The sequence below is a fragment of the Diadema antillarum genome, unplaced genomic scaffold (genome assembly GCF_040938485.1).
Source record: "Diadema antillarum isolate AM-2024a unplaced genomic scaffold, OU_Dant_1.0 scf00000065, whole genome shotgun sequence".
NCBI classification, from domain to species: Eukaryota; Metazoa; Echinodermata; class Echinoidea; order Diadematoida; family Diadematidae; genus Diadema; species Diadema antillarum.
In genome coordinates, this window is record NW_027270954.1 from 3,807,750 (window position 1) to 3,828,364 (window position 20,615).

Genomic DNA, 20,615 nt, shown 5'->3' on the forward strand with positions numbered 1-20,615 from the left:
ATCCTCCCATGTTGCTGATTGAATTCCCTCTTGTCCCCGCCCACCGCAGAACGAGGCGATCCACGAGGTGCGCTACTGCTACGAGTCCATCCGACGGAAGGATGATGTCATCAGGATTCGTGACTGCGTCTTGCTCCGCGCTGGAACCAGAAAGAGAGACTTGCCCTACGTTGCCAAGGTAGCAGCCATTTACGAGGATCCAGACACAGGTACGTATTAATCAAGAAGGTACTTTTTTTCGTTTTTTTTTTCTTTCTCTCTCTCTCTCTCTTTAAAAAAAGATAAGGATAGTGTGTGCATTATTTGGTAGATTGATTATAGGATTTATCACCCTAGTTGTCACCACTTCCCGAAATTGCCTTTTCATTATTTTCCTGCTGTTGTACACAGACTTTAACTGACAGTACCATGTCTTGACTTTGAATAATTTTTATATTGTTGTTGTCGTTTGGCGTCTGTAAATATAGATTCGTAAGCCCAGAGATAATAGATCACCCTTTTTTCAGGAAAAGATATCCAATTTCAGTAAAGTAGAATTGTCTAGTCAAGTGCTGAAAACTGTGATTGATGGTCGCTACCGAGTTGTTCATTCTAACATGTTTTCATGCCAACGGTCCATATGGAACGTCCCTCTATATCACTCATTCTCCAGTACACGCCTCCGTCCCATCTCCATTTTCCGCCCCTTGGCAGTTGACATTGTTCACTGAACATGATAGCCATTCATCAAGCAAAAACCACACTCTCTTCATGACCGCAGCACAATGAATGGTTTAAAGTATGCGATGAGCAATGTGTTCATCAAACTTCTCATTATTTCTCATCACCAGCCACGGAGGAAGATGGTTTGGGCTTAATAAAGTTGGCAAGATTGACTTCGAGAATGATGTAATTTGGTGCTAATTGTGAGGTCCTGTGAAAGAGTGGCATGTCATTTTTAAAAGAAGAATAGAAGCTACAGTGAATGTTGAAGTCAAGTGTGATGTTTTCTTTCCTATCGTATTGTTTGATGTATATATTCATGCATGGAATCATTCCATGTAAATTTATGATCCTGTAATATTAAAAGGTTGTTCATGCCCTTTTCTGTGAGAGTTCGTACAATTCATTAGAAACCGATGCTATGGTTCAACAACAACAACAAAACAGCTGTAAATGTATCTTATTGAGTAGATGGCACATTAATGAATTGATTGCAATTAGCAAACTCTCAATTTGCTGGGCCTACATTCGTGGTCATTTCAAATCATTTCTGCAGTTGGCTCAATCTACACGTATCATAATGTAAGGGTCCTTGGAAAACTCTGCCTTGTATGGGGAGTCGAAATCGGGCAGGATATTGGCAGGCTGATAACCTTACTAAAGCTTTAAAAATGCTGATATCCCTTATACCGTGTAAAGAAATACATTCACAGTGATGTGTCAATCCTGCACTAGTGAGCAGAGCAGAGTGAAGTTGTATTCTTTGTTAGCAGATATACTGTTTAAAGGGATGGTACAGTATTGGTGGAGATGAGAATTGGGCTTTTAACTTTTTGTGATATACCAAGAAAACACTTATGATATAGTACAGAGCATACCATTTTAAGAGGAATTCAAAGTTTATTTGATGAAAATCGGGTTTGGAATGACTGAAACATCCAAAAACAAAGTAAAACCAAGTGATTGTAATAAAGTGTGGGTCCCACACTTTATTAGAATCGCTCTTTTTTGGATATCTCAGCCATTTCAAAACCAATTTTCATCGAATAAACATTGAATTCCTCATAGAATTACATGCTCTTTCATATTTCATGAGAGGTTTCTCATTATCTCACCAAAATATGTTAGAAACCTGAAATTAGGTCTCAACCGAAACTGTACGATCCCTGTTGTGGTGGCTCAACTTATGATTCTAGAGTTTTCCTGGCTGAGCTATGTTTTGAAGTTCAAATGCGTTAAAAGAAAAGAAGAGAAACACTCCGACAGACAAATGTTATGAGAATTACACTATGGCAAAGAGGAGATCTAAATATTTGATATTTACACCATATCAATGATTAGGGGAGCATGTAGGACCATGCAGTTCAGATTTTAAACTGAAAATATTGTTATAGGCAGCCTTTGTAGGATGCATCAAATGAGAGAATGAGCCAGTTCATAATTAGCTCATGTACACATTGGTACAAATGACCTTTCATTTTTCTCAGTTGGTTAGGCACTTCACTCGTTTTCAAAGCGACATAATGCATAAGCTTGCCTGATATAACAATTTATGGAATTCATATTCAAACAAAGATTGAACTTGCGTTTAGACCAGGTGACCAGAATGGCCAATTGACATTTCAGGAGGCATCCATTTCATTGTTTTGTATTGAATGCATTAAACAACATTTTCTTTTCATATTGCCAAATACCAGGCTTGCTGTCAAGCACGTCAGGTGGATGTGCTGGCAAGCACCATCTATATCAATATAAGGATACATGAATAATCATCACATCACAGATGCTTATCTCAGTGAATTAAGAAATAAAACCAAAATGCCTGTTGGTACAAATGACCTTTTTCTGCTCATGCGCAAAGTGGAACTACGAACTGGTCTATTGAATTATTATAATGAGGACTGTTCATTTTGTGGTGCACTAGGATAGTCTATGCGTGGCAGTGGCAGAGCGTCATCATGGTGGAGTCCATGGAAGATGCATAGAATACTGTATATGCCATACATTTAGCGAGTCTAAATTTTCACGAATCAGGACATCCCGACGATTTCGCGGGTGGTTAAATTCGCGATCCTGGAGTGCTGAACTGAATGGAGTAATGTATACGTGTGCGTCACATTCACATCGGGATCGGAGTCATTATTTTTGCATGTCTTTAATTTCGCGAATAGCACCTGACTCGCGAAATTCGCGAAAATAAAAACCTCGCGAAATATTCGGCGTATACAGTAGTCTGAATCTGAGTATGCAGTGCGATCTCCAAATGTGTATTGCTAAAATTGTATGACCAGCTATAATGCCAGTTTACAAAGTATAGAAGGAGAATGGTTGCGTCATAGGTCAAAGTTCAATTCCACACCATAAGTCGACGCCAGTTGGTAGAATGAAATCAGATGGAGAGAACGAAAGAAGTTTCTCCAAAATCTAACAGCAGTGTATGTTTACCTGTCAAGGACGGGCTGATGTTGCTACAACAGGGGCATTTCCCATGGACTCCTACTGGAGTATACTCGGGACTCATCTTCAATGGGTTCAGGAAGTCGACTTTTAATAGTACACTTACTTTCCACAAAATGATAAGAGAAAAATTTATATAAATCAGTATAATTTTGTATAATATAGGGCCTACTCATATGCAATTATTAGTATATTAAAAAAGCGAATTAATGTATTAATGATGTATAAATAATGTGACATGAAATTAGATGAAGTGATCATGTCATTAGCTCACTACTCTTCTGCTAATTTATGCAGAAAATCATGAAAGCATTAGTTTTTTGTTGATAGTTTAACATCTGTAGCCCTTTATCCTGAAATAGGAGTCATTTCTAACAAAACTATATTTTTCCTTTATTATTTTTTAATTCCATGCCAATTTCCTTTATTATTTTTATATTCCATGCCAAAAACAAAAAGGAAGTGATTTGTGTGTACATCAATGTTAGTTGGACACATGTATGCTCCCATAACCTTATTACATCCACTGTGCATTTATGGTGTTGCTACCAATAACACTATTTCTTGAAAAAAAAAAAAACAACAACTTCGCATTCTGTGGCATTCCAATCACAGGTCTGATTGTAGATGAAACCTCGACCATTTGTTGTTGTTTTTTCTGTCATCATCAGAGCCAGCTTCAATATGGTGTTGAATTACTAGTACACTTTACATGATGACTGTTGACTGGAATGTACAATCAGAGCTCCTTTGTGCATCTCCTCCAATATGCCAGACTGGATCGTATTTGTGGTAAACAAATTGTATGAATATGATTTTTTTTTTCCAAAAGAGGTTGTGTGTAAATATCCAGCTGGATAAGGTGGTGTTTTGATTGATCGCCGCTATTTCCAGGCAAGTTTCGCCCTAATTGTCAGCGAGGGGGGTGTCCGCTTGCCTCTGTTGTCAGCCTCCGTTGCATCCTGGACATTTACAAGCAATCATTGGCTGACATAAATCACAACTCGGTGTCTGTAAACAAGGGGGTATATCTAGCTGTAGTTGGCATTCATGTATTCCGCTGTCACAGCCACCCATCTGGCTCTATTGATCAGCGGCCGTAGGGAACAAGGGGGGATTGCTTTGATGGAATTTGATACATTCAAATCAGGCCGACTCACCCTAGCGAAGTGAAAGCACTGCCTTCGATTTCTCTTCCCGTATCCTCTCTCCATCTTCTTCTTTTTTTCCCCCGATGTTATCAGCCGGATGAGACTGGATTTCTTTTGCATTTTGTCTTTTTGTAGCTGTCTTCCTTGAAAGAAGACTTGATTAAATGCCAAGAGAGGATTTGAAACTCTTCACAGGATTGCGATACTGTGGTCTTCAATTACTGACATACGACTCTCATTAGCAATGGTGATGAAGGGAATTACAGCGCGATAAAAGTGATTATGATTTCTCGAGATGAAAAGATGACAATTTCCTATTGATGATACTACTTGTAATATTGATGTTATTTTTTCATAGTAATGATAATAGTAATGATAATGATGATGATAAATATATAATACTTTAAAAGTGGATATTTTCGCGTGACTAATTTTTCACCATTGGCCGATTGAGAAGAGTTTCGCGTGTTTTTAATTCCGCAGAATCAAGACATCAATCACTGGAACATATGGCATGCAAAAATATTTGCATGCTTTTATTTTCGCGCTAGTTTCTTTTTGCTCGAAATGCACGAAAATTTCAACACTGCAAAAATTTCCACTTTTACAGTATACAATTGATTCTCAATCTTTGAAAAGCACTGTCAACAACAAGATTTCTTTGTGCTGAATGATGATATCACAGGGTCATAATTTCTGCTTGTTGTTAAAGGACAAGTTCACCTTCATATACATAAGGATTGAGAGAATGTAGCAATATTGGTAGAACACATCATTGAAAGTTTGAGGAAAATCAGACAATCCGTTCAAAAGTTATGAATTTTTGAAGTTTTTGTGCAGTACCTGCTGGATGAGAAGACTACTGCAGTGTATGAATAACTTAGATGTCACATGCGTACAACAATATAAGGAAAATATAAAGAGAATTTCACAAAATTCCATCTTTTGAAAAAAGTACACATTCCCCTGACTCGTTACCGACAAATGTTATGGGTAATATTATTCCCCCTGCCTTTAGAAAGAGGCAAGTCAAGTGCTCTTTTATTATGCGAAAAAAGTGAAAATATGTTGAATTTTCTTTTACATTTTCTTTATACTGTTGTACACATATGACACACAAGCTGTAGTAGTCTCCTCATCCAGCGGTTCCAACACAAAAATTTTAAAAATTCATAACTTTTGCATCGATTGTCCAATTTTCCTCAAACTTTCACTGATGTGTTCTACTAATATTGTTGCATTTTCTCAATCCTTATGTTTATAAAGGTGAACTTGTCCTTTAAATTAGTGGAATGGTGTAGTTGATTATTGTTCATGGATTATGGATTTTACTTTATGTTGTAATTTTCATTGAATGGGATCTTTGATTCTTAGTTTATTTCAGCTCTTTTAAATCACTCAGTATCTTTGGCACAGTCACTCACACATTCCCAAATCAGAAAAAGACAAAAAGAATAGCATAACAATCAACCCTCATTGAGTCACATCAATCATATAAATGAAAATAAAAACAAACACATAAATCCTCTAATTTGGAAATTCATATTGTGTGAATATGGAAGCTTTAATTTTGTTTATCCAGTATTTTTTCCAGTTATAAACCAAGAAGACCAGTTTCCCATTTCATAAAACTTGTTATCAATGACAACTGCCACACTTCTGTGACAAATTTGCTCTCAGCCAATCAGATGCAAGGATTTCAGTAGTTTGTAACAACTATCACAACTTGTCACTGATAACAAGTTTTATGAAACGGGGCCCAGAAGCTTATATGCCATCTGAATACAAGAAAGCAGTTTGCAAATGTATAGAATGTGCTTATTTCATCTTTTCTTGAACAATGGATTAGAACCAGCCATTGACAATATTAATGACATGATCTATCTAGGCATTTGCCTTTAGTGGCTGATTAATGTCCCATTATTCCATTGTTATATCTGTAATATAGAGCAGAAGCATCAACCTTTTTGTATGTGTGCAATTGTAGACTGTCGTACATGTAGGTCATCATAGCCCCTCCCCTTTTTCCTTAAAAGAAAAAATACACACACACATACACTCACACACACACACACACACATACACACACACACACCTAGTTTCCTATAATTCACAAACTCAAGGTAATGCACTTGGCCAAAAATGGAATATCTTGCCATGGTAATGAATCAGTATAATTAATTCACTCGTATTTGTCAGTCAGCGTGACAGTAATGTGATATTAATATTGGTAGAGCCAAGGACGATAACTATTTGGGTTAATTTATTTTCATGATTTGATATTTATTTCATTATGGGGAAGCTTACAGTGGTGCAAATCAATTATGGCATAGCTGGACACTCTAGTGGATTAACAGTAGAAGTGTTCTCACATATCTTAACCAGGGCTCAACACTAGTGCTTGACCAATCGGACAAATGAAATTTCCATAGTAAAAGGAGGGGGAAGTTAAAAGATAGATTAATTCTTCAGAAAAGCTAGCCAGTTACATGTAGAATTCTGTTGAGAAATTTAATCTAGATCATTCAATTTCATGCATCAGTTTGTTGCCTTTCCCTTTCCCCTCTGCCCTTCTCCCCTCCCTCGTACCCCGATGATTTGGGTCTCATAATCATTAAGATAATTTGTTGTGATCAGTTGATGAAAATCATCACCTTGCTCAATGATTATCAAATAAAAGTCCTCATCAAAATCATGGATGTCAGAACTACGACTCCCTCTTCTATAGCATATTTCTTTTAAAGATCAAAGAAAATGGCCAAAAAAAAATCAAGAATTTTATAGAGAAGTCCATAAAAATTATCTTAGCTCCCACCCGTCTCTTCTGCTCCACTGTATTGTGAAAGTGTTCAAATTCATAGCAAATGACAGCTTTTGCAACCCTAGATTCAAGAAAACAAACTTAAAATACCATAAAAAGGCTCAGTGGTTAGTTAAAGATATTTAGTGTATACAGTGAGAGTAAAAGATAAGTGTTTTTTTTTTCTTATTTTAACCCGTTGAGAACGAGTCCCGAGTATACTCGGGCAGGTGTCTATGGGAAATGCGTGTTGTAGCAAAATCAGTCCGTCCTCAACGGGTTAAGGCCGCGTTCATGCGAATTTCGTAGCCAGAATCACAAACATGAATCATGATTCAAAACGGCGTTTCAAATCACGGTCTCAGCGGAAGAGCGTTCATGCGGGCTTTCGCAATGCTGATTCTGGCTCTGCTCATCCTTTGCCATTGCGCAGCGCACTGCGCAGTTTCTGCAACTCGAGCCAGACCTCCTTATGCCAACTGATCAGTCAGTTATTATAGGCCTTTACGTTTTAATTTCAGTGAATACTTTCCAATACTAAGGTGTGGCATTCAGGCTCTGCCCACAGAAGGGAATAATCCTAATTCTTCGTCTCTCCAATCGTTTCCCTAGGTAGACACAGCGTTGCAGGCATTACTTTTATCAACTCAATCGGAGAGTAATTACATGTATTATTATATTAAACAGCTAACGTTAGATACTAGCATAGAATCGGTGTATGGCGTTGATGTAAACAAATAAGTGCAAGTATGGTACCGAAACATACGATTCATAAGACGTACACAAGCACGCGAACAGAGCAAGAAGCTGTGGGATACCCCTCGAGACACGCATGCGCACAACGCACAATGACGTCATAGAATCATGATTGAAATCACGGTTGCGTTCATGCGGTTTCTGCGATCGTGATTCTGGCTGAATCATGATTCAAAACGCCCTATTTTCCGCGTTTCAGATCGGCGTTTTGAAACGCGTTTAAATGGAAAAATCGCATGAACGCAACGCAACTAAACACGTTTAGCGACTAAACGTGTTTAGAAACGCAATTCTAGTTTCGCATGAACGCAGCCTAAGTTTCAGGCAAGGAAGTTCTCCTTTTGGACAAGTGAAGATATGAGAAATGAGAAATTTACTTGCCTGAAGGGCTAGTCTGAAAACAAGTTGTTTTTTTGAACCCTGCCTTAATCCTTTAGTAACCAAATGACCTACCACTACTCCTTTCACAAATCTCTCAACTGCTTGTTGTCACTCTTCCAAGCTTGTGAGCTCATCCTGCAAGGGATGTCCAAAAAATTTCTTTTTTCTTGGGGGGGGGGGGGGGTTGACATAAATCAGATTTCAAGTACTAAAGACACAAATTTTTACATTGTAGCCTTCCAAGTAGAAACTTGGCTAATGTGTGGCAACAACATGCAAATATTTGACATGTATTGGTAAGCTTGACTTAGAAACAAATTACTGTAAAGCAAGATATTTTCGCGGCATGAAATTTTCGCGAATTGGAGGCAACAGCCTTTTCGCGCCATGATATTTTTGCAAATTGCCACTGGCATGCAATGCAAACTGTAGACAAGAATTCTTGCATGCATTTTAATTTCACGAATCTTGGCTTCCACAAATTTTGTGGAAATAATCAAAATGCACACAAACATTCCTCGTTTTAAAACTTGTATGGTTGTGTTTTGTTCAGTTGATACATCGGTAAGGTTTTATCTGTTAAATGGGTTGAGCCTTATCCGATTCCTACATTTTGAAAAATGCATGGACAAGCTTGAGTCACCGTATTTGGGGTTTCTTTTTTCATCAGGTAATTGTGTTTTCACAAAGTGTGCTACACTACATTAAAACATGAATGATTAATTGCTGGCTTGATGTTCGTTTGGTGTTTTAATGGAAGCAGTATATCAACAGAGGTAGTGGGTCAAACCTCAATTCCCTCATGAATGAAGGAGACATTCAGTTTCATTTTTCAGTTTGTTGTGTTGTCTCCTGTTTTCTATCAAACTATTAAGGAAGATGTGGAAACCCCCAAACAGTATTGACTTTTATGTGTCTGTAGTGAGGAGTGTCAGCAGCTGCTTCTGTTGCTGATGGGCCAGAGAAACCAGCCTCGTGGTCAGGGTATTGATCACCCTTAAAACGCCCTTTGTCGCGCGGTGGCATCAATATTCATCTGACTTGGCCTTGATCGCCACCCCCCTCCCTATCCCCATGGCTCTTGTTGTTATGTTGTGGTGGTTTAATCTTTTTTTTCTGGTGGCGAGGAAGTTGTTGGCAAGACAGTTTAATTGTTTGGTTTGGTTTGGTTTGTTGTTGTTTTTATTTTTGGGAGGTGGGAGGGGGTTGTTATGTGGCAGAAACTTTGTCGAGTTTTTAAAGAGATCTCATAATCAAGGTTATCTACCATGCTTCATCTCAGGCAATTTTCTACTCAAACAAGCATTTCTTATGAAGGAAGAGTGAAGATGGTTTGAAATAGAAGCTTTAATACTGAAGCAACATTACAAAGTAAGGAAGTTTTTTACAAAAAAAAAACTGTGCTAAAGTGATGGACAATAAAGATGTTTTGACCACTTGAATGTCAGCATCTCATCTAACATGGCATCATAATCAGATAAATTTAATTTGAGGTAGTATCATTGTGGTAAAGCTTAACACATTGACTTGGGAAAGAGATAATCCAGACTTGTTTTTCCTTTTTTTTCCAGCATCCCCCTCCCTGGGAGATGGTGATACACAACTTTAAAACCTAATTATACACTTTGTTCAGTTGAATTTTGGTAGAAAAGAAAGAGCAATTGAAAATTTTATTATAATCAGACATGTTATAAGAAAGCTCTATAATTTTTTTAAGTTTCAGATTATCTTCATAAAAAAGTGATATCACTGGCAGCCACATTTAGATGAGATAAGGATATTATGGCCTTATATCTCTAAATTGACCAACATATTCCAAATGACCAATACTGATTGGTCAAATAATGATTGACCAACAAATCTTCACTAAATCCACTGACATTAAAACAAGAAGGAAAAAAAAAACCTTCGTCTGCATTACATTGAATGTTTGTTGCAATAACCTGTCAGTAATGAGATTGTAGTTAATTCATTGACCTGAAAGTCTTATTTTAATGATTTTTTTTTGTGTGTGTGTGTCAAAACTGATGAGAAACTTCTTAGTTGATGACATCACCATATGTTGTTTGTTTGTTTGTTTGTTTTTTCTTTTTTCTTTTTTGCATTATAGGCCTATGTGTTTTGAATCAATATTACCACATTTTAAAAACATGGTAAACTTTACAAATGTCATAAAATTCTCTTTTTATGTCCCATTTTGTTATGATTCAAGTTCCATTCTGTTTGCATGATATATAGGATTGATTTTTTTTTTACTTTAATCAGGCTTTGTTATTGTAGTTTTTGTTTTGTCACTATGCTTCTTGTGTTGTGAATGCTGTCTTTTGTTTTGTATTATATTTTGTTATTTTATACTATGTAAATTGATATACAGACTCACTGAAAAACAGCCCTGAGGCTGATAGTGGTTTTTTTTAAGCCGTATGGAAATAAATAAAACAAACAAACAAAGCCAAGTTGTAACATTGAGTGAGTTTGACATTCATGGTGAAGTCATGGGATAAAAGCAACAACAAAAAAGCAGTACATTTTTATTAGAAAAAGTAAGATTAACGACATAATTTCACTCACTGAAGATATGAGTGTATTGTGATACCCCATAGGACAATTCGTTGATTTACAGGCATTTGATTCGACCTGATTTTCTCAAAACCTATTTCAGTGTGCTCATATATTTCCCCTGCACCTGCTGCTCATGTTATACTAAATGAAATTTCTCCTCAGAGTACATGGTCCCCTTTGGGTGTATTCTCATTTTAGTGGCTGCTGGCACCTCAGTTTTACTCTAATGAAATCAATTCAGTTGGCTTATCATTCATAGTACTTGTAGTACTCAAGGTTCTGTGCTCACTGGGTCTACCCAGTTGTACTAGTTGCCTGCAAAGATGAAAGAAATTGTGCATTAGCTCATGTATGTGTATGCATGCCGATAAAGTACAAATCACCATGTATTCCTCTGTTCTGGTTGACTTGAATAGATACAGTACAAATCAACTAGGGCCGTTTTCGTGTGGGTCAAGAAATGTAATTGCGATGCTTCGTTGCAGTTTTGATACAGATTATAGTTTGAATTTCTGTAAAACTAGAAATTTTCATGAGCATTTGAGGAGCATGTTTTTTCTGTGGAAGCGGTTGAAAGGTCACCGTAAGTTCCACCTTCCAAAACATGATTTGGAGGTCAATCCGTACACAAGACTATTTATTTCCCTAATTCTTGAGAATCATGATAGGAAAGCACCTTCCGACTGTCATTTGAATCATGATTTGAATTAATGAGTCAAATCACCCTCCACAATGCCAGTTTGCATACACACGGCCAAAATGCGTAATTTGAATCATGATTCTAGTGATTCGTCAATAGAATAATGATTCAAATTACGCTGTCGTGGTACGTGTGAAAACAGCCTCAAACAAATAGTGGCAGTTTCCTCACAATCGGACAAAGAATACAGTGGTTGTGGAATTTTTCGAATTCACATGTGTTACCGAATAGTGATACCGGTTGCACCCACTGCTATGCAAATTGGCTTTTATAGGTAGTGAAGTCATGAACTCTCACATCATGAAATCATGACTTTAATAATCTAGTAGCCACAACACTATCTCCATCACTGCTAGGTTATTACATGACATTAGAATTTTGATACAAGGGATACCAATCGTTATTTTTCATTAAAAAAAAAAAGAAATCAGAGAGGTTTAGTTTGCAGGTTGATGGAAGATGTTTGAGGCCTCAATGTCATTATGTCATCTAATTTGCATATACATGTATCAGGTTACTATTAGCATCTCTGTTACCCAAAAATTGTGACATTTTGTTTCCATTTAACTTGTTTGTTTTATGTCAGATTTTGATGAACTCCATGCCATTCCTTGTGCCTGATATTACTCTGTACATCATTCATATCATGGTGCAAAATTTTCACTCCAAGAGATGGGTACTTTGGCTGGAAGGTGAAAGAACTTGCCTTGTGGTTCTTATCAATAGACCTCTATTACCTGCTAATTGGAACATCTCACCATCAATACATACAGCTGAAGAGCATGCTGCTGAAAAGGCACCTGTGTTCTGTATCCAGATACTTTGATTCTCATCTCGTCTCTGAATTATTTTTTTTTTCTTTGATATGTGTTAAAGAAGTATGCACTCGTAGCATTTATTTGAAGAAGGGTCGTCATGACAAATTGAGGCTGTATAAAAAAAACCGGTCTGCTCGGTATTGATTGAGCATGCCTCTGCATGCAAACAGTAGGGCAGGAGACTCCGCAACTGACATTTGAGAGAGTGACATTAGGCGCATTCGTCTCTATTGCAATATGGCCCGATGTAGTAGAGTACATGGACTCCCAAGTTTTTGGTTTAGAAACCTTACGGAGAGAAGTTTAACAATCGCTTGCCCTGTTCATCCACTGGGGAGGGCTCAAGCTGGCATTGATTCTTGTCGACCGCAAAATTAAGCCCTGTAAGCTGTAATTAATCACATGACTTCACACACTGATGGGGATGACTGGGATGGTACATTTCTGTCCAAGCACTAATTAACTCCGACATTGCCCTTTCGGAATGGACATTGCATCTGCAAAGCACTGTGTATACCGGTAATGAAATAACCACACACATTTAAGCATTATCATTTGCTGAATCTCATGTTTGTACTATCGGGGGGGGGGGGGGGGGGGGGTTGGGGTTGGGGAGGAATCATTGTGTCTCTGATGATGCCTCATTTCTGTCATTGATGTCAGTTTAGGTTTATAATTCCAGAGTAATCAGAATTGATTACCCGCATTATGTTGGCATTAAGCAAAATACTGGAGTGCAGATCGCCTGATTGGGGTGTCGATACAAATGCAGCAAGTTGAGCATTCCAAAGTTATCGTCTACAAAAGTATGTAAATGATTTTACAGGAAATGTATTTGATGCAAATCATCTCTTTGGGGTTGAGCATCAACAGAAATGTTAACTATCTGTTGCGAAAGATTGTGATGATGAAATGTGAACGTTACACATGACAGCAAAGAGGTCTGATGAACAAGACTAGTTGAGCATTATGATCGCTCTGTCAATAAATCGCCCCTTTATCCATAGATTGTTCTTAATGAGCCCACTAGGTAATTAAAGCACAGTTCATTAAGGTGACCGGTGATACATAGTGTGGAACATGGATAGCTGCTGATGACACAGCCTTCTCTTATAAATCACAGTATGAAAAAAAAAGCTTGATATTTTAACTATGCATGGTTACTTTAAAGGGTTGCATCAGTCTCTGAACAGGCAATGTAATCCAGATCTTATGAAAAATTACTTCAGTCAATCACACAGAGCGGTCAAAAGGGATTAGTACCCCATTGATGGGATTGGACATGTGTTAGGTAATCAGAGGCTATTTCAGAACAGTGAGTCACAAAATGTAGCATTGTGGATCTCAAATGAGCTGTCTAGCTTAAAATGCAATTCCATTTGTGTTTGAATGACTGTATTAAATGCAGTAGACTTACAGTTTCATTAATTCAGAGTGATTTTTTTTTTTAAAGAGAGATGAGAAAGTTGGAAGTCTGTTAAAGCTTCTTTTGTTTTCACATATTAGAAACATCAGTTATGATTGCATTAATTGATTATAAATGCAAATTAGATGAGGCTGTAATGCCATTGCTGCAAGTAGCACAGATTGATAGTGTGTGTTTGCCATACAAACATTTCCAGTATATACATATAATTTTATAGAGGAGGCTTATTCATGAAATTAACATCTCAGAAACAGAAATTATGCAATAGTTTTAACCCAGTATTGTATCTACATTCAGCAGAGTATGGCAAATATTTAATCTTATTTGACCAAACAGAAAGATTTCTAGTTTTGCAGTTCAGAAAATGCTGAGTTAGGTGCTATTGTATGCAGATCAGCTTTATACATATGGCTAACAGAAGAGTAACATGTACCCTTTAAAAAAAAAAAAATCTATTGGATGCTTTCCACAGCTCTATGGGAACAAGAAAAAGAATAGAATAAAGATTGATAGATGAATTGATTTCTGAACCTGTATTCCTTTTTGGCAGGATCTGCCTCATGAAAGGTTATCTGTGTAATACGAACAGATTCTGTGTCTGAATAAAGACACCTTACACCAATGAGAGTCAGTCTCCTAAACAAATAATTTCCTGTTGTAGAAGTAAACATTGTCAGAGAGGAAAACACATCCACTCACTTGTGACTGACCCGTGTCGGTCTGCAGCATGCTCGTGCAGGGAATACACCCACCTGGGTATGTGCATGCATGCATGCTGTGGCATCGAGTGCCGATAGTCGTCTGTAAATATAGCGGCAATCTGGCCAAAATTGAACGAGTCTCGAAATGCGTCGTCCAGATCGTTATTGGCGACAATCAATCACAGGTCTGGCGAGCAGAGAGCTTGGCGCTCTCTCGTCTCGGCAGACAGCAGCAACACGTCTCAAAAGCACCCCCTCTCAGGGAAGGAGGAGGCCCTATCTCAGTGAAAGTTCACCCCAACCCCCTGCCTTGCCTTCCATCTTGTGGAGACTGTGGTCTTGGCTCTCACCCATTGCCAAATTACCTTATCACTCGCTCAGCTGTAGGGTGATAGTAAAATCACTCTGTTTTGAATTGAATCGAGAATGACTCCTGCTTTAGCTGGTTATGTCATTTCATTGCCACTCTAGTCTGAGAAAAGTAGCTGACCATGTGCATCAGGATAATTAGTCTGTACAGGAATCGTTCGGATAACCCTGCACACGTACACTCCTTGTAGGACTGAGGTTTCACATTTTTGGCTGGAAATTTTGAATCTACTGTCATGCATTTTTGTATGTTTTTTTATTTGTAGGCCTCATTATTTACCTAAAATTGTGCTATTTCTTGAAATGAGACTATACAGGCAGATTACACTTTGTGTTATAGAACAAAGTAGAACTGCAAAGTTTCCCATAGTCTGCAGCACTCTCCTTGCAAACGTCAATCATCTCGTCATGTCCTGGAAACAGAATATGAAAGCCTCACTGATTTGAGAATCATCCTTGCCTAATGAGAATCTGTAACACACAAGACTGTCTCTGTCATCTCTCTTTGGAACCTCCCTGATTCTGATACAGTGTGAATATCAGCAACCCTGACAAAGGTCAAAGGTCACTTCTGCAGAGATTTGAACATTCGGTACTCTACCTTGTTGAGGCCATGTCTGAATTGGATTGAGATGTGATTTGCAGTTGGGTCAGGAGATCAAAGACAGGTTGCTGTTTTTGAAATTTCAGTCTGTCGAGAAGGTGCTGTTTTTTGAAAGAGTTGGCAGTTCAGTGGTTGCTTACAGACAAATTTACCCCATGGGGAGAGTTGTTCAGAATGATATAAATCCCAGTGATAGACGAGGGACAGTTTAAGTGAAGCCAGACAAGTGTCAAGAAAGTCATATGTTCGTGGCTAATATGAGATGGCCTTTTTATTTATTTATTTTTATTATTTTTGTTCATGTGGCAGTGAATTGGACGAAAGCTTTGTGGGTAAAACTTGTTTAGGTAGTCCTACAAGTAAGGCTATCAGCATCATTTGTGTCTTTGGGGATGTGTAGGCCTATGAAGTGTCATGTCCCCAATATATCACGAGCGCATTTCTGAATCAATGTACATATATCAGCTGTCCATGATCCCAATGTGTCATGGTGACAAGGTTCGTATGGAATATTTAGTGCATATAACTGTTAAGATATCAATGTATATTGTTGTCTTCACAAGGGATCAGCCCATTATCATTCTTCTTTACTAGAAGCCAAACATTTGATACGATGGTTTATCAACATCCTGTTGTACGTTATCACATTAAAGCATATTCGGGCTTCATGTCGCTTTATGAATAGATATTCTCTTGTGTGTATAGGCCTATCCTCAAGTGAAATATTTGTCCAAGTTGTTTTTGATATTATTGCAATATTGTTACAACCTCAGTGCTCTGTGTGAACAGGTATGATCTTTTGAAGCAAAACCATAGTACTGTATATACTTTGGCACGGAGTCCCTGCCCATTTCCACTGCAACGTGGAATGATCTGTGCCCTATTCACACAAGCCAAGAGGAACTGGGGGAGAAGTGAAGCGGGCCAGATAGCAGCCAAGAAAAACAATCACCTAATCATTCCACTGGTTTACCCCGTTGAGTGAGCAGTTAAGTGTCCCATTTGCCCCGTAGCCATGCTGACCGCAACTAGGCTGATGAGACCTGTGTCGCGTGCTCGATGCCACGGTGTCCTTAAGAATATATGTCTTGCAGATGAGTGGGTTATTGAGTGCGTATGGATAATTAGACTACGTCATAGGCCACCGTGGCATTCTGCACATGATCATGTTTGTTTGGCTTGGATGCAACCACATGTCATGAGTACTCTCCATGTGGCGTGTGTGTGGCTTTGTGGCCGGAACTGTATTGTTTCATCTCTGCTCTTTTGCATTTAAAGGAGAATGAAACAAACAAAAAAAAAGATTGATTGATGGAATACAGCAATATTTGTAGAATATATAACAATCAGCAGAGTTTTTAAGAAAACTGGACAATTGCATTGAAAATGAATGAATTTTTACAGTTTTGGTGCCACCATCACGAGATGAGAAGACTACAACACTGTGACACCACACGTGGGACAACAACATAAGGAAAATATGAACAAAATTCATCATATTTTTACTGTTCTAATAGCACAGTGAAAGAGCACTGGACCTACCTCTTTCAGAAAGGCGGGGGGAACAATATCACCCGTAACATATGTCAGTACCAAGTACTTAACAAATTGAGAGAACGTATACTTTCATTTTTTTTCCAGAAATTTCGTGGAATCCTCTTTATATTTTGTTATGGTTGTCCTACAATGACATCACAAACTGTAGTTAGTCTTCAAATCCAGAGATGGCAGCTCCAAAATTATAAGAATTCATGACTTTTTAACAGATTGTCCAAGTTCTTTTTTTTTAACTTTGCTCATGCGTTCTGCTAATGCAATGTTGCTGCATTCCGTCAACTCATGTGCATTTGGGTTTCATTCCCCTTTAACCATCTGTGAACCACCACTTAAAAATGCCATCTTCATTGTGTACACTACAAACAGATTGTTGATAGTAATGACAGGACTAATGGTTTGAATCTATGGCATCACCCTGTGTTGGCAGGAAAGGGGTAATATTGAAGAAGTGTTATCTTAACACCAGCAGCATCAATTCCTTCACATTCTTAGACTCGGTCTAATTATTATTTTTTTTACCTCCTTGAGTTTAGCTGAAGTCTCTTCCCTGTATATGTATAAGGATTATTTTGTTTGATCAACTCAGGTTATCTATCAGGATCTTTTTGCTCTATAGTCATTGTAACTAATTAATACACTTTAGTAATTGTTACTAATGAGTATACTTTTGTGTTTTGTCGCAGCTTTGATGACTTAAAGGGGCAGTTCACCCTGAAAATTAATTTTGTGTTAATAGAAGGTGTAAAATGAGGAGAGCTGGGCAATGGAAGTTTGAGCAAATTCTGATCAAAATGAAGAAAGTTGGGATTTTCTGAAGTTGTGATCATTCAGCATCAAGTGGCAACACCGTGATGTAGCATGTGAGCTCATCTTCCATTTGGCGCATCCCTAACATTCCTTAATTTTTTTTTTTCTTTTCTTCTATTTTTTCATCATTGATGGGTTATGTAGAAAAATATTTACAATGCTTGTATTAATGGTGCATGTATGATTGGAAATAAACTTGATGGGAAAATTAATTTTTTATTTTATAGTACAGAGCAAATGAGGGGTGAATTCACTTGTGACATCACACAATTACCAATTTGTGTTGAATGATCACAACTTAAAAAGAAAAAAATCTTAACTTTCTCAGTTTCATCAGAATTTGTTCCTGCGTTTTTTTGTCCTGTTCCTCTAATTTTTCTGCTTCTGTTCACACAAACTTATGTTCAAGGTGGATTTCTGTGAAGCTGTTATGACAACTACAGCTGCATTTCTTGAAACTGTACCATTGCCCTTTCTGCATTACAACTTGACTTTTTTTTTTTTTTTTTAAAGGGTTCACCCGTGTGATATTAGCATTAATCAGCCTATTTTCTTTTCCCAGCCCTGCTGGTAATGAGGCACTGTAGACCAGTACAGGACCAAATCCAACCAGATTCTCTTGGCTGAGATTGAGGTGGTGGGTGGACCACATGATTGGATTATCAGACTCCTCGTCCTCTTTCCCTCGTAGTCATAATGGATGAACATGAAAGGGGAAGAGATAGGATTCTGCTCTCAGAGCTGCATACCAGCTCCCAACAGACAGACAGAAAGAGACACACAGGCAGACAGACACAATATGTTACATTTACATGCATTGTTGTGCCCCTTATTTAGATGTCGTTGAAAAGGTTCCACATAAACAGTTGCAATCCAACATGTTATGGAAAGATAGATATTTCCCTGCAAATATGATTATGTACAAAATAATGTGACTTCGGATAACTCACTTACTTCATTTCAATTTAACCATTACTATATTTTTTTTTAGGGAAGGTATAATGAGCATGAAAGGGCAAGGCTTATAGATCTAGGCAAGTGTAGATCTTGATCAAATAATATAGAAGAATGTAAATGAAATTTCTTCTAATTCCATAGAATTATTGAGACTTGTTTTGAATGGTATTGTGCAATTATGACGCAGTTGTGAGGTAGTAGTCATGGGGGGGGGGGTACTTTACTACTTACAGTGGCATTTAAAGTTGTTTTGTCAGTATGATCTAGAGGGCGCTTTCCTAAATTGGATATAATTGACCCATGCCAAAGGGTTTTTGTTTTTTACCTACCAATTTTTTTGGCAAACCCTTTACAGTTACCCTGCAAGTCCTTTGCCCAACAATGCAATTGGCAATGCATTGACGAGTCAAACACAATCAAGAGATTACTTGAGCATGTGCCTGACTTGACTTGAGTTTTCGTACCTAGCTTTCACACTTACCAACAGTTCTTAATTTTAAACACGATTGTAATGATGCATTATTAATTGTGTTTCAAATCAAGCATTCTTGCCGTGTGAATGCAAACTGGAATCATGGAGGGTGATTTGAATCGTATTTCCAATCGTGTTTCAAATGATGGTCCGGAGGTGTATTTCAATTACGTTTCGCCAGAATTAAGTAGCGAAACGACTGTGTCAATGTCATTGTCCTCCAAATGTGTTTTTAGGGGTGGAGGTTTCGGTGACCTTTCAACCACTTCCACAGAAAGACCGCACTCTTCAAATGCTCGCATTGCAGTATAAGCGTGTGCTACTTACAGCTCAAGAGTGATCGATGGAAACTTTGAAAGGCGCCAAACCTGCCTTCCTCGGTCTGAAACTCGAAAACCGCAGAATCCGCGAAGCCTTCCTCACGCGTGTGAAAGAACGATGATTTGAATCATAATTGCAATCATGTTTTTAGTTCAGCATTCAAATTAAGTGCTCTTGGTACGTGTGAAAGCAAGGTCCATTGCATTTGGGTTTTCAAGCTTTCCTGTTTATGTTGGTAAGTAGTCATATTGTCGACTGGTTCCCTCCCCCATCATAACAGAATGGCAGCCAATATAAGTGTCAGCCAAGCAATGTCCTTTTAGAAGTAAGGTGCATCATTAAACTTTCTTCAAGAATAAAAAAGATATGCAATCTATTTATAAAGCAAATAAACCTATTTCTATCGACTCCCTCAAGATTTTTAGAGAATGCTATAATGTATTATTGAATGCCACTACTGCACAAATCGTGAACTCAATAGTTTTATTGATCACGGAATCAGGCTTATGGAGAAGACTATAGTCCAAAATTTTGTCGCATTGTGTGGTCTCTCATTTCTTTCTTTTCTATTTTTACCAAGCCTGTTGCTGGCATCCAGCTGAGTTTGAAACGCAGTGAATTTGAATATACACTGTAGTGTGCGTGTCAGGTTGTTTATGCTGTGCACGCCTTTCTCATCAATTGCTAGATTTTCTGGGTTATATTAGGAAAGATTTTAGACAAATTACACTTGCGGTGCAGTGAGAATCTGGTTTCTTGTGAAAAAACAACTCTTTGTTTGCACAGTATGTTATTTTAGAGCTTGTGCTCTCAAGAAAACCTGATGGTCACAGAATCAGATAACCATAAGCATGTTACATGGAATTCAGTTACATTGTAGTCATGTTATCATGCTTCTTTCTTTTCAAAAAGTAATCCATACTCAGCACTACAGTATGCAGTTTGTATAGGTATAAGTGATGAGTATCTGCTCGTGCTGTATGCACAAAATCATAGGATGTATAATTGGTTATTTGCATGTTTCACATTGCGGCATTGTAGGTTACTACAATTCTCCCCCCCCCCCCCCAAAAA

At 37.8% G+C, this 20,615-nt stretch overlaps 1 protein-coding gene across 1 annotated transcript in view; it reads left to right on the plus strand.

The window, feature by feature from the left end:
• LOC139716479 (uncharacterized) overlaps nucleotides 1-20,615 on the plus strand; it is a 152,301-nt gene that overhangs the window by 85,047 nt on the left and 46,639 nt on the right. Inside the window, exon 4 of the mRNA XM_071628023.1 lies at nucleotides 50-209. Within this exon, the coding sequence (XP_071484124.1) occupies nucleotides 50-209 (160 nt within the window). The remainder of the gene's footprint in view (nucleotides 1-49; nucleotides 210-20,615) is intronic.